The sequence below is a fragment of the Gadus macrocephalus genome, chromosome 8 (assembly GCF_031168955.1).
Source record: "Gadus macrocephalus chromosome 8, ASM3116895v1".
In the NCBI taxonomy this organism is placed as follows: domain Eukaryota; kingdom Metazoa; phylum Chordata; class Actinopteri; order Gadiformes; family Gadidae; genus Gadus; species Gadus macrocephalus.
Window position 1 is genome coordinate 22302031 of NC_082389.1, and position 20880 is coordinate 22322910.

Sequence of the window (20880 nt, forward strand, 5' to 3'; positions counted from 1 at the left end):
ATTGAAAAATGCAAAGCATTGCTAAAAAAATGCAGAAATGTAAAATGAATTGAACTGAATAATCTGAAAGGTCAAATGTATTGCCCTGCACTGCAGGTGTGTGCGTGTGTGCGTGTGTGAGTGCGTGTGTGCGTGCGTGCGTGTGTGCGTGCGTGCGTGCGTGCGTGTGTGTGTGTGTGTGTGTGTGTGTGTGTGTGTGTGTGTGTGTGTGTGTGTGTGTGCGCGCGTGTGCGTGTGCTAGAGAGAATAGCGAGCCGGTGCGTGATTAAAAGTAGCCCAATAGAGCGGGAAAAACAGCCCAATCTGGCGGGCAAACCTGCTCAATCTGGCAACAATACTGAACGTCCTCACGCTCCAGCGTCAACGTAAATCAGTGAGACCAACTGAAAACGAAGCCTGTATAAAACTAAAACTGTGATTCTGAAGAAAGTTTAAATGAATCGAAATTCCGTTTAGATATTATTGAAGATGTGTAGATTTGTTAAATGTGTGTAGATTTGTTAGATTTGTTAGATGGTAGGGACTAGGGAGTCATTGACTCCCATGTGAAAAAAATGATATTAGTTTTAAAGGCACCCAGTGCAACTTTCGAGGCTTAGCTTAAAAATAAACATTAAATTTCTAGTCTTTTTTACACGTAGTAAGTTTCAATAACTCCATACCATTAATTACATACCGACATTCAAGCAGCAAAGATGAGACGTCGTTGTGTGGTGAGAACTGATAGAAAATCGATAACAACAATGCCGCCATTTTCTTTATTTTTTGTAACCTACAATAAATAAAGCAGGCTTCCAGTCAATGGAAAAATGGCTTCTCCCCACCGGCGATTGTTGTTGTTTACGATTTTCTATCAGTTCTCACCACACAACGACGTCTCATCTTTGCTCCTTGAATGTCGATATGTAATGGTATGGAGTTATTGAAACTTACTACGTGTAAAAAAGACTAGAAATTGAATGTTTATTTTTCATTGAATGTTTACATAAAGTTGCACTGGGTGCCTTTAATAGTAGAATATCTTAAAAAGCATAAAATATTTAAAAAATCTGAAAAGAAGCGCGCGATTCCAAGCTGTTGGATATTCAGTAGTCCCTAGGTGAAAATTTGAGGAAGGAGATAGGTCCCAAAGTTTGTAGAGAATAAGAAAGAAAGAAAGAAAGAAAGAAAGAAAGAAAGAAAGAAAGAAAGAAAGAAAGAAGAGAGAGAGAGAGAGAGAGAGAGAGAGAGAGAGAGAGAGAGAGAGAGAGAGAGAGAGAGAGAGAGAGAGAGAGAGAGAGAGAGAGAAAGAAAGAAAGAAAGAAAGAAAGAAAGAAAGAAAGAAAGAAAGAAAGAAAGAAAGAAAGAAAGAAAGAAAGAAAGAATAAAACGTATGAAGATATAGTTGAGCGCTGCATGCAGCACTCACCCAATAAAAGCCACAAAGAAAGACACGTTCGATTTTTCTAAATTCCTATTTATTTCTCAAATACATTTGTAAACCAAATGAACATGTGTAGCGCAGGCCGTATGGTAATGTTTCCTCTGTGTTAGGCGTATGGGGCCATTAGTTAACGTTTGCTGCTGAAAAATTTGCTTCACTTGTTCCTTAAATCAAAATTGAAATCTTATATCTAAATCTAAAATGTAATTGAATGCTTAATTTGTAGCTAAATCATATGAATCGAAATCGCTATATATAAATATTAATCCTTAATCTAAATCTAGATCCATAATCTAAATCCATATTTAATATCTAAATCTAAATGTTATATCTAAATGAACGTCCCTTTTTGATTTGTCACTGTTTCCTTTACAGTTTTCTTATCTTTCATTAGAGTTATTTATTGTTTGGGACTACATTACCCATGAAGACTACATTAACCATTGGGACTACATTACCCAGGCCATCAGGACTACATTCCATTGTACCCTGCAGCCACCATAGCGATTTCAATATTGGAGGTAGCACATTCGTCTGGCTCTTCTTAATCACAATTCTGCTATTTACGGATTTGCATTTCTCTGACCACATCTATAATCAAGTAAATAAGCGACTTCAAAGTTACATTAAACATAGTATTCCTAGATTGTATTGTTTGAAACGAGTCGACGCTTAAAACAGCAGAAACAGCCAACAAGGAGAACGGCAGATGAAGCGCTGCTCTTCCGACATTTCTCTTGCACTTGAAGAATAGGAACAACAACCACCCAGGAAATACTATCTATATGCAAACTTTATCACCACCCTAAACCTTGAGGACGAGTCACGGATCCGCACGGTAAACAGTGAATAACGTGTGTGGTATTTTACAAAGGGGCGCATCTGTCGTTTGTCAACATTCGCCTTTAAAGGGGGTGGGGACGACGACGACGACGACGACGACGGTAAACAGCGGATAGGATAGGATCGGGGTCCTTAAGGTGATTAGGGGTCTTTAAGGTGGCGATTAGGGGTCTTTAAGGTGGCGGTTAGGGGTCCTTAAGGTGATTAGGGGTCTTTAAGGTGGTGGATAGTGGTACTAAGGTGGATAGGGCCCCTTAAGGTGGTGGATAGGGGTCCTGAAGGTCATTAAGGTGGTGGATAGGGGTCCTTTTCCGTGATAGTTTATTGTCAGACAACGAAATGAAGAGGAAGTCCAACCAACCCCAGCAGTCAAAATGTGCCGGCACCATCACATACCGCCCAAAGACCACCGAGGCGGTCTCTGTGGCTGCTACAGAACCACACAGAGTCTCAGAACCAGCTGTGGCAAAACCAAGACACCTGTCTATGTCCCATCACAGCCTCAGCCTCCTCAGGTTCCTGAACGAGGACCGGAACAGGGAGCGGTTCTGTGACGTGTCTGTGGCTGTGGGCGGTAACATCTATAAAGCCCACAAAGTGGTGCTGGCCCAGGGCAGCAGCTACTTCCACGCAGAGCTGTCCAAGAACCCCTCCACGGGGCGGGTCACCCTGGACCACGTGGACGAGTCTGTGTTCAGACACCTCCTGGGCTTCCTCTACACCTCTGAGTGTGTGGTGGCCGAGGCGGAGGTCCCAGCTCTCATGAAGGCGGCTCGCTTCCTGGACATGATGGAGGTGCTAAAGCTGCTGTGTGTGGAGGTAGGGGACGTTTGCCGGTCCCAGACGGAGAGGGACCAGGAGGTGGGGACTACTGGGACCACCGGGCGTCCAGAGGGGATGGTCCGTGAGGATCCACCAACCAGCACTGCATGCTCCATGTGTGGCCGCAGGCTGTGCAGCATGAAGTCCCTGCAGAACCACATGGTCCGGAGTCACGGGCTCCAACGCCGCGGGGAGCCGGCCCAGGAGCGGCCCGGGCCCACCACGGGGCCGGCTGAGACGGCTACCGGGGCCCGGAGGTCAGCTCGCAGCCGGAAGACCCCCGCCAAGTACAAGAGGGATTTGCTCACGGTGTACCCCCTGGCTAAGCCCAAAGAGAAGCCCCCCACCTCGTCAGCAAAAGAGGAGGACGAGGATGAGGAAGACGAGGAGGAGGAGGAAGAAGAAAAAAGGGAAGGAGACACACTCATGAAAAAGCCTAACCCTAAATTGGACTTGAGCGAGACGTTGCAGTTTCAGACGGACAATGAGGAGGAGGGAGTGAGGATGAGGGAGGGGAGCGAGGCAGGGGTCGGAGGTGAAGGCTCGCTGAAGCGTGCAAAATGGCAGCAGAGTTCTTCAGAAGCCGACGCTAAGCTGGGCCTCTCCGGGCCCCCAGGGGCCCCGGCCGTGAAGAATGTCCCCCAGGCTCCGGTGTACCCTGAGGGTCTGGCCCCCATCCTCATCCACCAGGCCAACAAGAAGATCCTCAAGTGCCCCAAATGTGAGAAGACCTTTGACCGTGCAGGTGAGCTCAGCAGGGGGGTCTCATAGAAGACCGTCCTCTGGTCTCCCTTCATATTGGTGTTTCAGTGAAGGCTCCAAACCAGAGCAGACCCATTACCAGGGTTATGAGTGAATGTCCTATGTTGGCAGCGCTGTGGAAAGGGTCTATGAAGTGATTGGATTATTGATTGATCACTATTACTATTCTTATCATTATTTTATTATTAGATGAGTGCTGCATGCAGCGCTCAACTTTTGTTCTTCATAAGTTGTATTCTTTCTTTCTTTCTTTCTTTCTTTCTTTCTTTCTTTCTTTCTTTCTTTCTTTCTTTCTTTCTTTCTTTCTTTTCGTCTTTCTTTCTTATTCTCTACAAACTTTGGGACCTATCTCCTTCCTCAATTTTTCACCTAGAGACTCCATTCAAATTTTAAAATATTCAGAATAGCTTGGAATCGCGCGCTTCTTTTCAGATGTTTTAAATATTTTATACTTTTTAAGATATTAAAATATTATCTTTTTTTTTTTAACATGGGAGTCAATGGGAGGACGGCAGAGCGTCCTCTGGTACTTCAAACTGTTTAAGACGTAACTAATCAATCAAATCAATTTTCAACCGTTTATCTTCGTTCAAACCATTTAACAAATCTACACACTTGTATCTTCAATAATATCCAAACGGAATTTCGATATCATTTAAACTTTCTTCAGAATCACAGTTTTAGTTTCAAACCGTCATATTCTACAGTTGGTCCCATTGAAGCCTTCTGCCCATTCTGACACTTAAATTACTGGAGACATCGTAACTCGGTCAAATTTCAACCGTTTACCATCATTCAAACCATTGAACAAATCAAAACACTTCTATCTTCAATAATATCCAAACGCAATTTCGATATAATTTAAACTCAGAGGCCAGCAAAGCCTTCTCCGCTGGCCTAGACACTTTCAGAACAATACTTTTTTTTTTTTTTCATTCATTCCATCTATTTTAATAAGTTTGTTCACAAAAGTCTAAATACGTATTTATTTGTTTTTCCTTCAGTTGCGATGCCTCCAGCGCGATCATATATATGAGAGCCCTAATCCAAACAGATTATTTCCCTGCGCTGTTCCGGGTAAAAAATAATCTAGCCGAGGCCTTCAGAATCCTGAGTGAATCCCCTCGCTGTTGACGCTAATGGGGACTATGTTGTTGATTGACATGTTCTTCAACCAATCAGATTTCGAGTATGCCGAGTTGGGCGTATCCTTTTACACGTCTCGGCCTTCTAGCTGGCCTTGTTGTTTGGCGCCATCTGGAGGAAAACAAAAGAAATTACAACTAGTTAGCAGCGAAATAATATTATAGATCATTAGGTTAGATATATTTTTTAGATTAGATTCACTTTAATATTAATGGATGACTGAGGAGAAGGACTGGTTATAGCGGCCGACTTGTTGAAAAAGTCTTTTTCGAGAAGGAATTTCTCTGAAAAGCTAGAAATTGTGAAACAGGGACGACCAACAGCCGCTCTGACCCATCCGGCCGGGCAAAGGATTTGTGCGACACTTTCAATCCAGCAACTACGAGAGGTATAGTTGGCTGACAGCGTCAAGTTGTCATTGTAATCGGTATTGCTGGGAATGCTTGCTATTTGCAACGGATCGATGTGGTGTTTAGAGCCACGGTGGGTTTTCCAACCTGAGTTGTCTTACAAAGTCGGCATTGAGTACGGCGGCCCACTTGCATGCAACAACAGTCTTGTTGCAGACGTTCGGAGACACCCGAGTGGATTTCAACTCAATGAGCAAGTAAGAAGGGAAACAGCTCCACAACGAAATCGCACTTTGGTTGATTTATAAAGCCTATATTAATATTATTTTGGTTTAAAAAAAAAAAACCTGTGTTCGTTAACGTAGCCTAACACGTGATTGTTTTGAATTGGTTCTTGTTTAGTAGCATTGAATGTGTATGAATTTATTGCAAAATACCTCTAAATCAAGCACAGGTTCTAGGCAAGAAGCACGTACTTTACAGCGTTTTAACTAAATGACGGAAGATGTTTGGCTGTATTCACGGACAGTCGGAAATTGTAGAATCTGACGAATATTACGGTATTTTCAGTTCATGACTATGGTAGGCTACGTGCGTTTTGTTGTGGTTGTTTTGGCTTAAAAAAAACAACATACCCGGTAATTCTTAAAGCCCGTTCAGTTGTCAGGGTTATATTGGGTGGTTACATCAACATGGCAATAACCCTGACGTCATTATTAAGTCATTTGAAAAGCGGTTCACTTCAGGATGTTTCCATTGAAGGCCTCATGGTAAAAGTCACGGCCCGCCACTGTTTAAACTTTATTCAGAATCACAGTTTTAGTTTCATACCGGCACGGCAGTATGATCAGTTGGTCAACTTGGTCTAATTGATTTACGTTGACGCTGGAGCGTGATGACGTTCAGCAGTGTTGCCAGATTGGGCGGTTTTTCCCCCACTCCATTGAGCTACTTCACGCACCGGCTCGCTATTCTCTTAAACGCACGCACGCACGCGCGCACGCACGCACGCACGCACACACACGTTCATGGTTCATTGGTTACAACTAACATTTTATAGATAAATGGTCATACCATGGTTGGCTGTGCAGCATTTGGATGCCCCAATCGGTCCGAGAAGGGTTATCACATGTACGGCTTCCCCAAGGACCAAGAGCGCAGGGAGAAATGGATGGCAATGGTCAGCCGTCAAAACGTATTGACAGTCAGCAACAGTCAAAAACGATGTAACGTAATGTTCAGATCACTTGCTAGCATTTCAAAGGGCATAATAATTCTAAGTGTAGAGAATTATGACTTTCCAATGATATTTGAAGTGCAATGGAAACTGATCTTACAAGCCTACCTACAGGTACACTTTGAAAATGACCGATTCAAAGCCACAAAAGTAGATAGGATGTTGAAGTTGAGGCCCGATGCAGGCCCAACAGTTTTCATCCATCGCCCTAAACCGAAGAGGAGGAAACCCCCTTCTGTGAGGGTGCCTCCGGAACCAAGTGCAACGGACCACACATTGCACCAAATTAAACTTCGGTATGATCCATGCAGCTAACAATATTCCCCATTTCATGTAATTCAAGGATAGACTACACTCCTAATGAGATTACATAATTCATATTTGTACATTCAGTTTAAAAAACAACCAGAAGGCAGGGATTCTCTGAGGATTTGCACACAATGTAGATAATCGACACATTTCTACCCAATTAACAATTGCCGGTAGATCCATTTATAAATTGTATTGGTTTCTGATTGTGGCAGGTGATTTAATTCACATTACAGAAATGTTTTGCTTTAATTCATTTTATTACATTGGAGATGACAGTAGTTGCAAATGCAAAGGCAAAATACATATAACAGCAACATTACCTTGTAATTATTACAGAGATTGAGGGAGAAATTGAGGTGGATTTCAAGAGCGTTGAAAAGGACATCACAGGAGACGGAGAGAGCAATCAAGAGGTTACATTGCCAGGGGCAGGTGATCCAGGGGCAGGTGATCCAGGGGCAGGTGATCCAGGGGCAGGTGATCCAGGGGCAGGTGATCCAGGGGCAGGTGATCCAGGGATTTGTGTGCCGAGGGCCAGTCAGTCAGGGGTCAACAGTGAAGGAATAACTTTTGCCAGGGCCAGCTGCTCCAGGGACCAGACTGCCAGGGACTGATGGGGCGACTGTGGAGGACCTAATAAGGCAACTAGAAAAGGAAAAATTAATGAGAAGGAGAGCAGAGAGGGCTATTGCAAAACAAAAAAGAATCAATTTGGCACTAAGAAAGATAATCAATTTGGCACTAAGAAAGAGAAACAATTCAGTCAACAAGAAGTTAAAACGAAAAAGCCACACAGGTTAAATTGACCGCCCATCATAATCAGCATTGTTGAATCGGCGGCATCTGTAGGGCTTCATGTGCTGAACATCACCCTTTCCAGGATATAATTAAACAAACACTGTTATTTCTACTAGCTATCGCATCATAAAACCCGTCCTTAAATCAACCTAAATTATCCTAGTAATCCAACATAAATAACTAACTAAATAAAAGTTAGATTCACTAGTACTGAACTTTGTAATTGTTGGTGTAGATACCATCACATTGTGCAGTCGAGCTAACAAACTAGCAGGCAATCGGTCGTCTACCAAGATAAAAATATATATAATTACGCTGTGCATACACAAATAAATATCAATATATGCATCATAAAGGTCCTGATACAATATAGACAGTTGACAATTCAAAAGAGGTAGCTATTTAACAAATTTACCCCCAGAGATACCTTCACAGATGGTGAAATCGAGCTAACAAACTAGCCAGCAATCGGTCGTCTACCAAGATAAATATATATATAATTACGCTGTGCATTTACAAATAAAGATCAGTATATGCATCATAAAGGGCCTCTGATACAATATAGACAGTTGACAATTCAAAAGAGGTAGCTATTTAATCAATTTACCTCAGAAGTTACTCGGCGGCCAGCAATGGAAATGAACGGTCTCCTCCGCCGTAAAATGGTTGTTTGGAACTATTCGAGGCTCCATACCCCGGAAGTAGGCGCTACAACGGAGTCCAATGGAAGTGTCGCAACTCTCTCTCTCTATAGCTCTGACAGAGCCTATTGATTTACGTTGACGCTGGAGCGTGATGACGTTCAGCAGTGTTGCCAGATTGGGCGGTTTTTCCCCCACTCCATTGAGCTACTTCACGCACCGGCTCGCTATTCTCTTAAACGCACGCACGCACGCACGCACGCACGCACACACACACACACACACACACACACACACACACACACACACACACACACACACACACACACACACACACACACACACACACACACACACACACACACACACACAGTCTAGGTTAAAGGTTGGGTATAGAATTCGCTTTTTTTGCCATTTTTGCAAAATTAGGCTACTTGAAATCCTTATCATAACCCACTTACAGCCACTGAGTTAGAAGTACTGACATGAAAATTAAACAAGTCAATCATCTGTGGAACGGGCAGGGCTCGAAAAACTCCAGCCAATGATTTCCATTGCCACCGAGTTGCATTGGACAGTAAGTACGTCAATCAAACGGTCGTACTGCACTCCCCCTCCCCCGCGCGCGACCCCTTCGTGCACGTACTCAAACCTCGTGACCCAGAGCAAGCTTCTGTTTGTTGTTATCCTGCGGTAGCTACTGGAGCTAGCTAACTAGCAAATGACTCGCTCTCGCGCATCTGTGTTCGCTCGTGCATGATTGCGCGTCCATGTACTTGGAATGGGTGGAGTCAGCTGTGTTCGAAATCGTTCCCTATCATGGATGTAGTGCACTAAATAGGGTGCACGCCATTTTGTAGGGTGTTCGAATTCTCAGTGGTCCACTATATAGGGCACTATATAGTGGACTTAAAATAGGGTACATACGATGTTCCCTACATGTTACTCCCGTATACCACAATGCAATGCGGTCGTGTTTTTCCGGAGGAGAAGAAGAAGCTGAATAACCGCGAAAACGAATACATTTAATGATGGAGTCTCCGGCTTTCGTTTAGAAATGTCAACAATTTATTTGGGATTTAACATAGAATATTTAACATTCAAAATTAATAAAAAAAATACTTGAACAAGGAAATGTAACATTCAACATCAATACAACCTCCAGCTTTCCTCGTGAGTGCCTGGTATGTTTACATGATGTGGGCGCATCTGTCTGCGTCACACAAATACCCGGCGCATTTACTGACGCAAATGACGTTTAGAAATGTTCAGCGTAGTGTCCGAATTCTCGTTCCCTATTCCCTATATAGTGCACTAAATCATGTACACTATATAGGGAATAGGGAACGAGTGTATAGGGAACGATTTCAAACACAGCTTCTAGAGTCAGCGTTGAAGGAGAGGGGGTAGGACCATTTGAGTTGTGTGTTTTCAAAATCTGCTGGCATTTCGCAAATCCCATACCCAACCTTTAATACATTTGACGTTTCAGATTCTTCAGTTCAATTCATTTTGCATTTCTGCATTTTTAGCAATGCTCTGCGCTTTTCATTCAGCGGTCACTTTATTTGTTTCCAACCATTTACATTTTCTAAATGGTGTGCATGTTTACATTGTTTACTCCATTTAGACTTTTGAACTTGTTCAAATCCCTTCGCTTGATTTAAGCCATTTAACGTTTCTTTATGTCTTAATCTATGTGGCTTTATTAAAAAATATTTTCAACCTCTCTTTGCACTACATCACTCACCGCATTTTCTGCAGGAAATGCCTTTTTTAGTTATTAATATTATTTATATCCAGTTATTATCATAGTAATTATCAGTATTGTTCATATTGTGATAATGTATTCAGTGTTGTTCATTATGTGTATGCGTCGTTCCAAGGGAAGTACGAGAGTCACACCAGGGTGCACACGGGCGAGAAGCCCTTCCAGTGCGACGTCTGTCTCCAGCGCTACTCCACAAACTCCAACCTGACGGTGCACAAGAAGAAGCACGCGGGCGACTCGCAGCTCCAGAAGAAGGATCACAAGTGTCCTTTCTGCAGCAAGCTGCACGCCAGCCGCAAGACGCTCACCAAGCACGTCAGGAGGTGAGACCTCACACCTCACACCATCCTGCAGTCGGCTGTGGACCAGTTGATCTGTTACAATAGATCCCCTCCTGCAGTCTGCTGTGGACCCGTTGATCTGTTACAATAGACCCCCTCCTGCAGTCTGCTGTGGACCAGTTGATCTGTTACAATAGACCCCCTCCTGCAGTCTGCTGTGGACCAGTTGATCTGTTACAATAGACCCCCTCCTGCAGTCTGCTGTGGACCAGTTGATCTGTTACAATATACCCCCTCCTGCAGTCTGCTGTGGACCAGTTGATCTGTTACAATAGACCCCCTCCTGCAGTCTGCTGTGGACCAGTTGATCTGTTACAATAGTCATGGAGTTTGCCGGGACCAGTTTACTTTACTTAAGATGTAGAAAATGAGAAAGAAACAAAGATAAGCATTTCTGAATTTATAGATAATTTTCTTCTATTATTTATGTTTTGACATTTTTGTCATACATTGGGTGTACTCAGAATGGTCTGACTGGTAGTCACCTGGTCCAGACAGACTAGACCAGTGGTTCTCAACCTTTTTTCAGCAAACGCCCCCCTGACCTTACCCTGATCCCCTTGTGGCGGGATCAGGGTAACAAGTGGTGCCCCGTGAACGAATGAATGAATGGCCAGGGAACCACGGGCACCGCGGCCCGGGCAACGCGGACACCGCGAAAACAGATTGCGCGCAGAGGCCTAATTAGGCCTATATATTTTGCATTCGAAATGCAACAGTCTTTTCATGGTGACTATGCTCAGAGCAGCTGGAACTGAACAACAGCAAGAGGAAGGAAGAAAACGGGCTATGAAACAAAATGTGATATTTTTTTCTTGCTATCGGCCATGTTTGATTGTGTTGTGTTGGTTATTGAACTGGTAACCCGCAAACTTGGGTTTTGTTTATCAGCGTTACTATAGAGATCATGACGATAGCTGATGTAACGGGAGTCCGGGCGTGTGCAGGACCGAACCGCGCTGTATAATCACTGTTCCACTGCGCATAGATAGTAAAAAGTAGCTGAGACGGTAGAGAAGTTAGAATCCAATAAATGAAAATAGGCAATTTTTTTCAGGTAGCCTATTTTTCCCCCCCAAAAAAAATAAAAACAATGAAAGTTTAAAATCCCCCCCAAAAAATTTAATCATGTTCCCAGCGCCCCCCTAGGTTGTGCGAACGCCCCCCAGGGGGCGGTACCGCCCCGGTTGAGAAACCATGGCCTAGACCCACTCTGTCCCTCTTGTGTTGCCAGATTTCACCCCGACCAGATGCAGGAGTTTCTTGCCATGCGCACCAAGAAGAGTGACGGCTGGAAATGTGCGGTAGGAGTTAAGCTGTTCAACCGTCCCAGCTTTACTTTAGATCTGTCATCCATATCGGTTTTCAATATCTATATTTTCTATCTATGCATATGCATTAATGCCGTGTCTGTTTCATTTGACTATTCATATTTGACCAGTTTGAATCCTGAAAAGGGGAAAATCTGTATTGATGATGCACAAAATAATATACACAGAGAAATGTAAACAATGTATTTTATTATGGTATTATATATGAACCACCCATTATTTCACTATAAAATATATTTGTGGATCCTGGGCCAAAGCAGCTCCCGGGTCAGAGTGGGAAACACTGGGGTATCCCTGCTTTAATAACACTGGAAACAGTGGGGTACCCCTGCTTTAATACTACTCACCTCACTTTCTTTCCACCAGGGTCTTTAGTGGGATGCGATTGTGTTTTGGACTGTAGACTGACTGCTTGTTTCCGGACCACCAGGTGTGTCTGAAGACCTTCACACGCAGGCCTCACCTTGAAGAACACATGATCCTACACAGCCAGGACCGGCCCTTCAAATGCACCTTCTGTGACCAACACTTTAAGTCCAGGTTCGCCCGACTGAAGCACCAGGAAAAGTTTCATTTGGGTGAGAAGTGGACATTATTATTGAAACAATATTGTCGATAAAATCATTCAGAAGTACAGGAATTCTGACCACTAGACTAGAGGACAGAATATGCCCTGTAAACTGATTGCTAAAAAATAAATACGTAATAATAATCCCGTAAAAAGTGAAATCGTTCATCGTAATTTAAGTGAATTCAAAATAGTGGACTGATGCCAATAATCAATATTTCAAGAGCTGTTGATTCTTTCGAGAGCTGCCTTTCATGTGAATATCTCTCAAATAGCCGTACAAAGAGGAGGTGAAACGGTGTTAACAGACTCCGTGATCTGTGTCCGGGGCTAACTCTGCTAGAGAGGAGCCTGCTGTATGCATTCATTAAATAGGTGACTTTTTCTACAACTATTGTTTGCTTTTAGGCCTTAAGAAGTCTAATCTGTCCTAGAAGTAATGTCCCGTAAAGACACACAAACGCTCTCTGCCCTATACTCAATCTCCCCTAAAGACACTGACACTCTGTACAAGAAGCCCATAAAGACACACTGACTAGGACTAGAACAGTCTGTCCCAGATGTCCCGTAAAGACAAACTGACACTTGTCTGCAGGTCCATTTCCCTGTGGGATCTGCGGCCGACAGTTCAACGACACGGGCAACAGAAAGAGGCACATCGAGTGTACCCATGGGGGCAAACGGAAATGGACCTGCCCCGTTTGCGGGAAATCTGTGAGGGAGCGGTAAGTTTCATCATATCCTTGGCCCTAAACACATAACCTCCCCGTCTAATCTCTTCTTTATTTGCAATACTATGATAATGCTTGATTTGGATATGAGGTTATTAGACCTTCTATTCTACTTCTACTTTAAAATGTCACGCACATTCAAAGCCGCAAATTTGGTGCTTTACCACGATAATAACAACTTGTTGTGGGGAAACCATTTCAACCATTCCCCCCGAGCATTTAGAATGAATTCTGATTGAGTTGTCATGGTTTCCTTTCCCCAAAGATTCCAGGAGCTCTCTCCACCCAACTAAAGCCGCATCTACTGCAAAATTACCCCAAACTTTTAGTGCCAAAAACTCCAGTCAAAATAACTAAAGGTTTATCAGCCCCTTGACACCTGCGCATGTCCTTTGACATCAGACACCTTACGCATAAAGGACATGAAGAAGCACAAAATACTGAGAAGGAAATTGGACCCACAAAATCTCGTCCACTGTCGGTAGATGCGAATATGCAAAACCTTTTGATAAGAGTCGAGGGATTGAAAAGACGCGTTCAACCCAGAACCTGCAAAGCCAGTTAATATCAGCGTATGCCCCGTATGTATGTATTGAGAGGATAAAATTACTATGGAGTTTGATTTGTATCAAATGTTAAATAGTGTATCGAATGGTTGTTCGTAATTATCTATTAGTGTGTAATATTGTCCAATGTCAGGTTTTAACACCAAGAGTACTCTGAAAGAAATCTATCCTGTTTCACAAAGCAACTTATTTTGCAAAGAATATCATCAGACTCGCTTCACCACGGTGCGCTTATATTTATACCATGGTCTGGGGGAATACTCGATTCTGATTGGCTGCAGGGCGTGCATTAACCCCTGATATACGGACACAAGTAGTTCCATTCAAATTGTCTGTTCAGCCCTCAAAACGAGAGCTGGTAAATTGTGAAAAATGCATTAAACTGTAATCAGAAAACGCGGTTATATGCTAGACCCTATAGTATCTTTGGTATGAAGGCTGGGACCAATTTCAAATTATAAATATGTACACTTTATGTTGAAAGTATATAGACCTTCGCGATTCCCATTGAAATGAATGGCGCAGTGATTCGGTCTTCAAAACGAGAGCTGGTAAATTGTGAAAATTGAATTAAACTGTAATCAGACAATGCGGTTCTATGCCATAGAACCCTCGAGTATCTCTGGTATAAAGGCTGGGACGAATTTCTAATTATAAATATGTACAATGCATAACGTTAGTTCTCTGGCGCATAGCTGAGCGGACTAGAATACCTCCCGTTGCCAAGTCATAGCTAAGGTCCGTCGTATTTACTGGAGGAGTGAACAGCGTACCGTTGCATAAGAACCTTACGGGAGGGTAATGATTGTTCCAGGTATTAGTCAAACCCTCAGGTGTTACCAGGGAAACAAAGTTAACCACCCAGTCTGTCTACAGACCAAAACACTTAACCTTTATTACCCTTTTAATCAGTCCTATATAATTAAGTAAATGAACAAATAATCAAGAATCAAGCTTTTGAGATCTCTAGCCGTACTCTCCGTTCATAGCGTTGCGTCTCATACACATAAAAAAACAGATTATTGTTCTTTATAAGTCTTTATTCCTACGATTTGATGGACAATTTTTGGCTCCGAACAGTGACCAGGCTGACGTCACCGCAGCCCGCTTGGAGGCGAGGGCTCACTTTGGCCCGACCTCTGAGATGCTCCATCTCGGGCGCGATACGGCAAAGCATGGAGCGCTTAAACTGGTAGAGTCTTAACGCGAGGTAGGGAACGGTTTAACGCCATTAGAGGACGGTGTGACTTACTGCATGTCGAAGTGAACGATAAACAGACCAATTGCTGCTGAAGATGTTAGACTGATTTAAATCAAATGCTTGGGTAATCAACCAATCAGAGGTGTTCAGTGCTGCAAGCCACACCCCCAAGGTTCCTGAATCTTTTAAAAAGTCCTACCCCCCCAAGAGCAGGGATGCTATTGGGGATCAAATGTCGTCCTCCTGGTTCCTGCGGTAGAACGCACCATGTCCCTCCGAAGGGGCAGTGGAAACACTGCTTAACAACAAAGCCGCTCGTTGACTGTGGTCTACTGGTTGTAATGGACTGGTCTACTGGTTGTAATGGACCAGTAGACGCCACGGCACGCGGCCGCGGTCAATGGCAGTCCTCCGATGACGCTGGCGCCCATCCCCATGTCTGCCGACTCTGCCGTGCAGCAGAGAGGGGGCTTGGAGGGCAGTGGCGGACATCAGAGCCCCCTGTCCCTGTCTACTGGTTGTAATGGACTGGTCTACTGGTTGTAATGGACAGTGGTCTACTGGTTGTAATGGACAGTGGTCTACTGGTTATAATTGACTGGTCTACTGGTTGTAATGGACTGGTCTACTGGTTGTAATGGACTGGTCTACTGGTTGTAATGGACTGGTCTACTGGTTGTAATTGACTGGTCTACTGGTTGTAATGGACTGGTCTACTGGTTGTAATGGACTGGTCTACTGGTTGTAATGGACTGGTCTACTGGTTGTAATGGACTGGTCTACTGGTTGTAATAGACTGGTCTACTGGTTGTAATGGACTGGTCTACTGTATGGACAGTGGTCTACTTCTTGTAATGGACTGGTCTACTGGTTGCAATGGACTGTGTTCTACTGGTTGTATTGAGCTGTGGTCTACTGGTTGTATAAACTGGTCTACTGGTTGTAATGGACTGGTCCATTGGTTGTAATTAGCTGGGTTCTACTGGTTGTAATGCGCTTGAACTGGTCTGTTAGGACCACCCTGAAGGAGCACCTGAGGATCCACAGCGGGGAGAGACCCCACCTCTGCAGCATCTGTGGCCAGAGCTTCCGCCACGGCAGCTCGTACAGGTACACATACACCGACAGACAGACAGTCAGACACTGGGGCAGGAATTTATTTGCGGTTCACCCTCTCAGGCACTCTAAAGTGTGTGTATTTTTGGCCAGGGATCTGTCTTCATAGACAGGTTAGTTTGTAGTGTGGGAGAGGGAGGGAGCTCCCCAGACGCCATGCTCCAAAGTCTAACGATCTCCCTTCTCAGGCTCCACCTCAGAATGCACCACGATGACAAGCGCTACGAGTGTGAGGAATGCGGGAAGACATTCATTCGCCACGACCACCTGACCAAACACCAGAAAACTCACTCTGGTAACGTTGCCTTCCAATGTGTCACTCTGAGCACTGATCCCGTTTTCTGTTTACCAAAACTGAGCACTGATAGGACTATATCTGATGAGTAAATTGACAATAATTCGGTGTGTAACTTTGTTCCATCCCAGGGGAGAAAGCGCACCAGTGTGAGCAATGTGGGAAGTGTTTCAGAAGGCCCGACCATCTGACGGTCCACTACAAAACCGTGCATCTGGGAGAGAAAGTGTGGCAGAAGTTTGTTAACCCTTCATTTCTTCATATTTATTTCAGAGAAAAAGATTTCTTGCTGTGTGAGTTGGTCAGATATTCTGATGCTTTTCTTTCAGGTATAAAACTGCGATGCACGAGTGTGAGGTTTGCAAGAAAGAATTCAAAGGGAAGTCCAGCCTTGAAATGCACTTCAGGACACACTCTGGTGAGAGTGCTTGTGCTTTCTATTCTTATTATGTTTATATGTATACATGTATATTTATATCTATCTATCTTTATCTCCATATAAATATATCTCCCTCTTTATGGTAAACCCACACCAAAATTAAAGTTTCAGAGATAATCTGAAATATACATGCATACTTTACAGAGATCTATCTATCGATCTATATCTATATCTATAGATCGATCTTTGTTTCTTCATTATTCACATGCATTTCGAAGTTGTACAGGGGGTTAAAGATTTTTACATTTCATGTCCTCCAACCTTTTTACTTCATATTTATATTTGATTGTGTATTAGCAGATAACAAAGTCTGTATTTCACGACCCACTCTGTTTCTTGGCAAGTGTTTTTTAACAGAAGGTGTGCAGTAAGTGTTGAGTTCATGTCCTCCTGTCTTTTCCGTCTGTCCTTAAGGTGAGAAGCCTTACTGGTGCTCCGAGTGCCACCAGAGCTTCCGCATCAAGAAGACGCTGACCAAGCACATGGTGACCCACTCCGACGCACGCCCCTTTAACTGCCCCCACTGCAGCGCCACCTTTAAGAGGAAGGACAAGCTCAAGTACCATGTGGACCACGTGCACGTCATCAACACGGTGGTCCTCGATGCCGACAAGTTGGCCGCCGCCGCCGCCGCCACTCTCCCCCCGTACAGGGATGCGCAGAAGGGGTACCAGGCCGAGTCCGGCGAACCGCCACGGCACGCGGCCGCGGTCAATGGCAGTCCTCCGATGACGCTGGCGCCCATCCCCATGTCTGCCGACTCTGCCGTGCAGCAGAGAGGGGGCTTGGAGGGCAGTGGCGGACATCAGAGCCCCCTGTCCCCCCAGCCATCCCCCGGCGTCCTCCCCATGCACCCCCAGGGCCCGCTGCCTCCCGGCGTCCTCCCCATGCACCCCCAGGGCTCGCCCCCGGCCGCTGCCTATCAGGCGGCCGCCGAGGCCTTCCTGGAGAAGTACGCCCTTACCCCGCAGCCCACGGCCGTGCTCCACACCGTGCGCTCCCACCACATGCTGGACCCCCGGGAGCAGTCCTACCTCGGGACGCTGCTGGGGCTGGACCCGGCGGCGCCCGGCTTGGACCACGCTCACTGACCAGCCTCGGGGGGGGGCCCCGGCTCGGACCACGCTCACTGACCGGCCTCGGGGGGGCCCCGGCTCGGACCACGCTCACTGACCGGCCTCGGGGGGGCCCCGGCTCGGACCACGCTCACTGACCGGCCTCGGGGGGGGCCCCGGCTCGGACCACGCTCACTGACCGGCCTCGGGGGGGGCCCCGGCTCGGACCACGCTCACTGACCGGCCTCTGGGGCCCCGGCTCGGACCACACTCACTGACCAGCCTCTTGGGCCCCGGCTCGGACCACGCTCACTGTCCGGCCTTGGGGGGGGGCCCCGGCTCGAACCACGCTCACTGACTGGCCTCTTGGGAGGGAGGAACACTTTGACCGTCATATGAGCTAACATCGCCTTACATCATTGTTGAGTAGTCAATTTTGATTGGTCAATAACGTTTCAAGGGTATGCATTTTTTTTTTTTAAGTCCTCCCCATGCACCCCCAGGGCTCGCCCCCGGCCGCTGCCTACCAGGCGGCCGCCGAGGCCTTCCTGGAGAAGTACGCCCTTACCCCGCAGCCCACGGCCGTGCTCCACACCGTGCGCTCCCACCACATGCTGGACCCCCGGGAGCAGTCCTACCTCGTGACGCTGCTGGGGCTGGACCCGGCGGCGCCCGGCTTGGACCACGCTCACTGACCAGCCTCGGGGGGGGGCTCCGGCTCGGACCACGCTCACTGACCGGCCTCGGGGGGGCCCCGGCTCGGACCACGCTCACTGACCGGCCTCGGGGGGGCCCCGGCTCGGACCACGCTCACTGACCGGCCTCGGGGGGGGCCCCGGCTCAGACCACGCTCACTGACCGGCCTCTGGGGCCCCGGCTCGGACCACACTCACTGACCAGCCTCTTGGGCCCCGGCTCGGACCACGCTCACTGTCCGGCCTTGGGGGGGGGCCCAGGCTCGAACCACGCTCACTGACTGGCCTCTTGGGAGGGAGGAACACTTTGACCGTCATATGAGCTAACATCGCCTTACATCATTGTTGAGTAGTCAATTTTGATTGGTCAATAACGTTTCAAGGGTATGCATTTTTATTTTTTAAGTGATTGGAAACCATCACTTAAGGGGAGGAAAAGGGAAGCCTTTTAACCGTGTCAAATCAATGCACTACAAAACATTAACAACAAAGGTCAAAGTATTGTTGACCGGATGTCTGCTCGACGACAACACAATCACATTCGCTGCAGAAGAATATTTAAATTTCGGCAATGTTCAATGTTCCTTTTCTCCTTCGTGCAGCATTCAAATAAGAGGTCCCTACTGGTCCGGGTACTAAAGTATAATCCGTATTCCCAGCACAATCCTTAAGTGGATGAATGATAATACATTGTCCATGTTTTTTTCAATGTCCATGAACTTCAAGAATATCAAGTAGATCAAACTAGAAAAACAGCCTCTATTTTTTTTGTTGTCAGGCACTAACCCTAACCAAAAACGAGAAATCGATTTGAATTATCCTTACAAATTGAAGACCACAAGTGAGTGGAATCAGAGAGGGTAAACCGGAAGTAAACTTAAACCATGAAAATGATCAGATTAAGCTAGATACCTCATTAGTGTGATCTATAGTGATAATATTGTAATTGAGTGGCATTAGTTATTGTGGAAAGTGTTACCTCTATCTGCTACCTAAATAAAGAACATCTATAAATCACCAGCAGATGTAGATTTATTGGAAATGTAATTTATCATTAATAACCGTATTATTGCTATAATTTAAAACCCTTTCAATGTATAGCCTGACAAAGGTGGAGACATGGGCAGACTTTTCCCTGAAGTCGGTGATTAAAGGGCCCATTTCTCCTAACCCAATGTAGCCAAACGCTACCCTGAAGACATATTTATCTAGGTTTGGACATTGCTGGAAACAATTGGGACAAATTACAGAACTAAACTAAATGCTAGTATTAAACTACATGGGACAAGAAGTTCAGTCAAGTATATGTGTCTATAATTTAATGAATGGATTCAATTTTCTATTACTATATAGACCCGTGTATAGAGTTATATTGAAGCAAAATAAAGCATTTGACATCTTCATGTCATACATCTAAATCTACAAGCACTTCTATCCTGATGGTGGTTTCTACGAAACCTTCGCCCAATAAGCATAATCCATACAGGGATACGCAGGATAAAGAATAACACAAAAACATGTTTGTAGTTTTATCGATTCTATTTCTGCAGAGACTGCACATGGCGATGTTCACTCTACTAATGTTAACCTTACTGCTTCCAGAGACGCCATTACTGTCTCCAGCAGCGGCCTATGTTTTGCCTCAAGTAGGTTGTTGATAGTCAGACCCTTTTGGCCCAGACAGATGACCCATGCAACCAATCTTGCACTCAAAGAGGCTCTATACTTATAGTGGTATGACAAAAGGTGTTTTGCAGAAGCATGTGTCCTGTGAAAATTTGACTGAGGGAAGGTGGCTGCTCCAAGAGGTAGTGGAGACCAGGGCCCTCATTTATCAAGAGTCCGTAGAAGAAAAATTATAAATCCTATCGTACACATGAAATTATTAATGTTCGTATGCATGAAAATGTCGAAATTAATGAAGCATTATTATGATTGTCATAGCCGCAATATCCCTTGATAAATACTGGTCCTGCTAAATCCTCACGCTCGTTGCATATGGAGCATTATACACTGATGAGTAATTCAAGCTGACATTTCTTGGTACACTCTCTGCCGGTCTCCCTTCTACACTAAAGGATTCAGAGTTTGCATAGTGTCCCTCTGCCCCGCATAGTAGTCTATCAGAGGTTAAAAGTACGCGTTCGCTAAATACTTTAGCGAACACTGACCATTGTGAGGTTGACCAAGGTCTCTAGAGATTTGCCTGGACAGTATCATTGGCCAGTCAATTCTCTTTGTTTACTGATTTAAATTCATTGTCGGATGATGATTGTCTGTCGCTCCTATGTTGTTGGGAAATGTTGCCATGGAGGTTCCTCTTTATATCGGTCTATTGGGCAGCGATACAAGGAAACAAATTGAATGTACTGTGTGCATGAAGTCATGATATTATCATTAGGGGTGGGAATAATCGATTTTCCGATGCATCGCGATT

The 20880-nt window shown here is 45.1% G+C and overlaps 1 protein-coding gene and 1 long non-coding RNA gene across 3 annotated transcripts; one reads left to right on the forward strand and one right to left on the reverse strand.

The window, feature by feature from the left end:
• Nucleotides 1-2395: 2395 nt before the first annotated feature.
• zbtb41 (zinc finger and BTB domain containing 41) lies at nucleotides 2396-19463 on the forward strand. Of its 2 annotated transcripts, XM_060059911.1 has the most exons (11): nucleotides 2396-2466; nucleotides 2548-3833; nucleotides 10221-10428; nucleotides 11681-11750; nucleotides 12208-12355; nucleotides 12941-13070; nucleotides 15858-15953; nucleotides 16148-16254; nucleotides 16386-16491; nucleotides 16584-16672; nucleotides 17108-19463. In XM_060059911.1, the coding sequence occupies exons 2-11, from the start codon at nucleotides 2606-2608 to the stop codon at nucleotides 17782-17784; spliced, it is 2859 nt and encodes a 952-aa protein (XP_059915894.1). In that variant the 5' UTR covers nucleotides 2396-2466; nucleotides 2548-2605; the 3' UTR covers nucleotides 17785-19463. The 2 variants fall into 2 exon arrangements, with proteins under 2 accessions (XP_059915894.1, XP_059915895.1); XM_060059912.1 differs by lacking the exon at nucleotides 2396-2466 and having other exon boundaries at nucleotides 2507-3833.
• Nucleotides 6628-8438, reverse strand: LOC132463631 (uncharacterized). Its single transcript, XR_009527082.1, has 3 exons — nucleotides 8301-8438; nucleotides 7690-7767; nucleotides 6628-7540 (listed from the first exon to the last, which is right to left on the reverse strand). It is a non-coding gene; the product is annotated as an uncharacterized LOC132463631 (long non-coding RNA).
• Nucleotides 19464-20880: the final 1417 nt, after the last annotated feature.

Bases quoted from the DNA above. Each gene is read 5' to 3' on its own strand.
- zbtb41 (XM_060059911.1), top strand. From the start codon at position 2,606: ATGAAGAGGAAGTCCAACCAACCCCAGCAGTCAAAATGTGCCGGCACC. The intron at 12,356-12,940 runs GTGAGAAGTGGA...ACTTGTCTGCAG, and splicing joins CCAGGAAAAGTTTCATTTGG to GTCCATTTCCCTGTGGGATC. The intron at 16,255-16,385 runs GTAACGTTGCCT...GTTCCATCCCAG, and splicing joins ACACCAGAAAACTCACTCTG to GGGAGAAAGCGCACCAGTGT.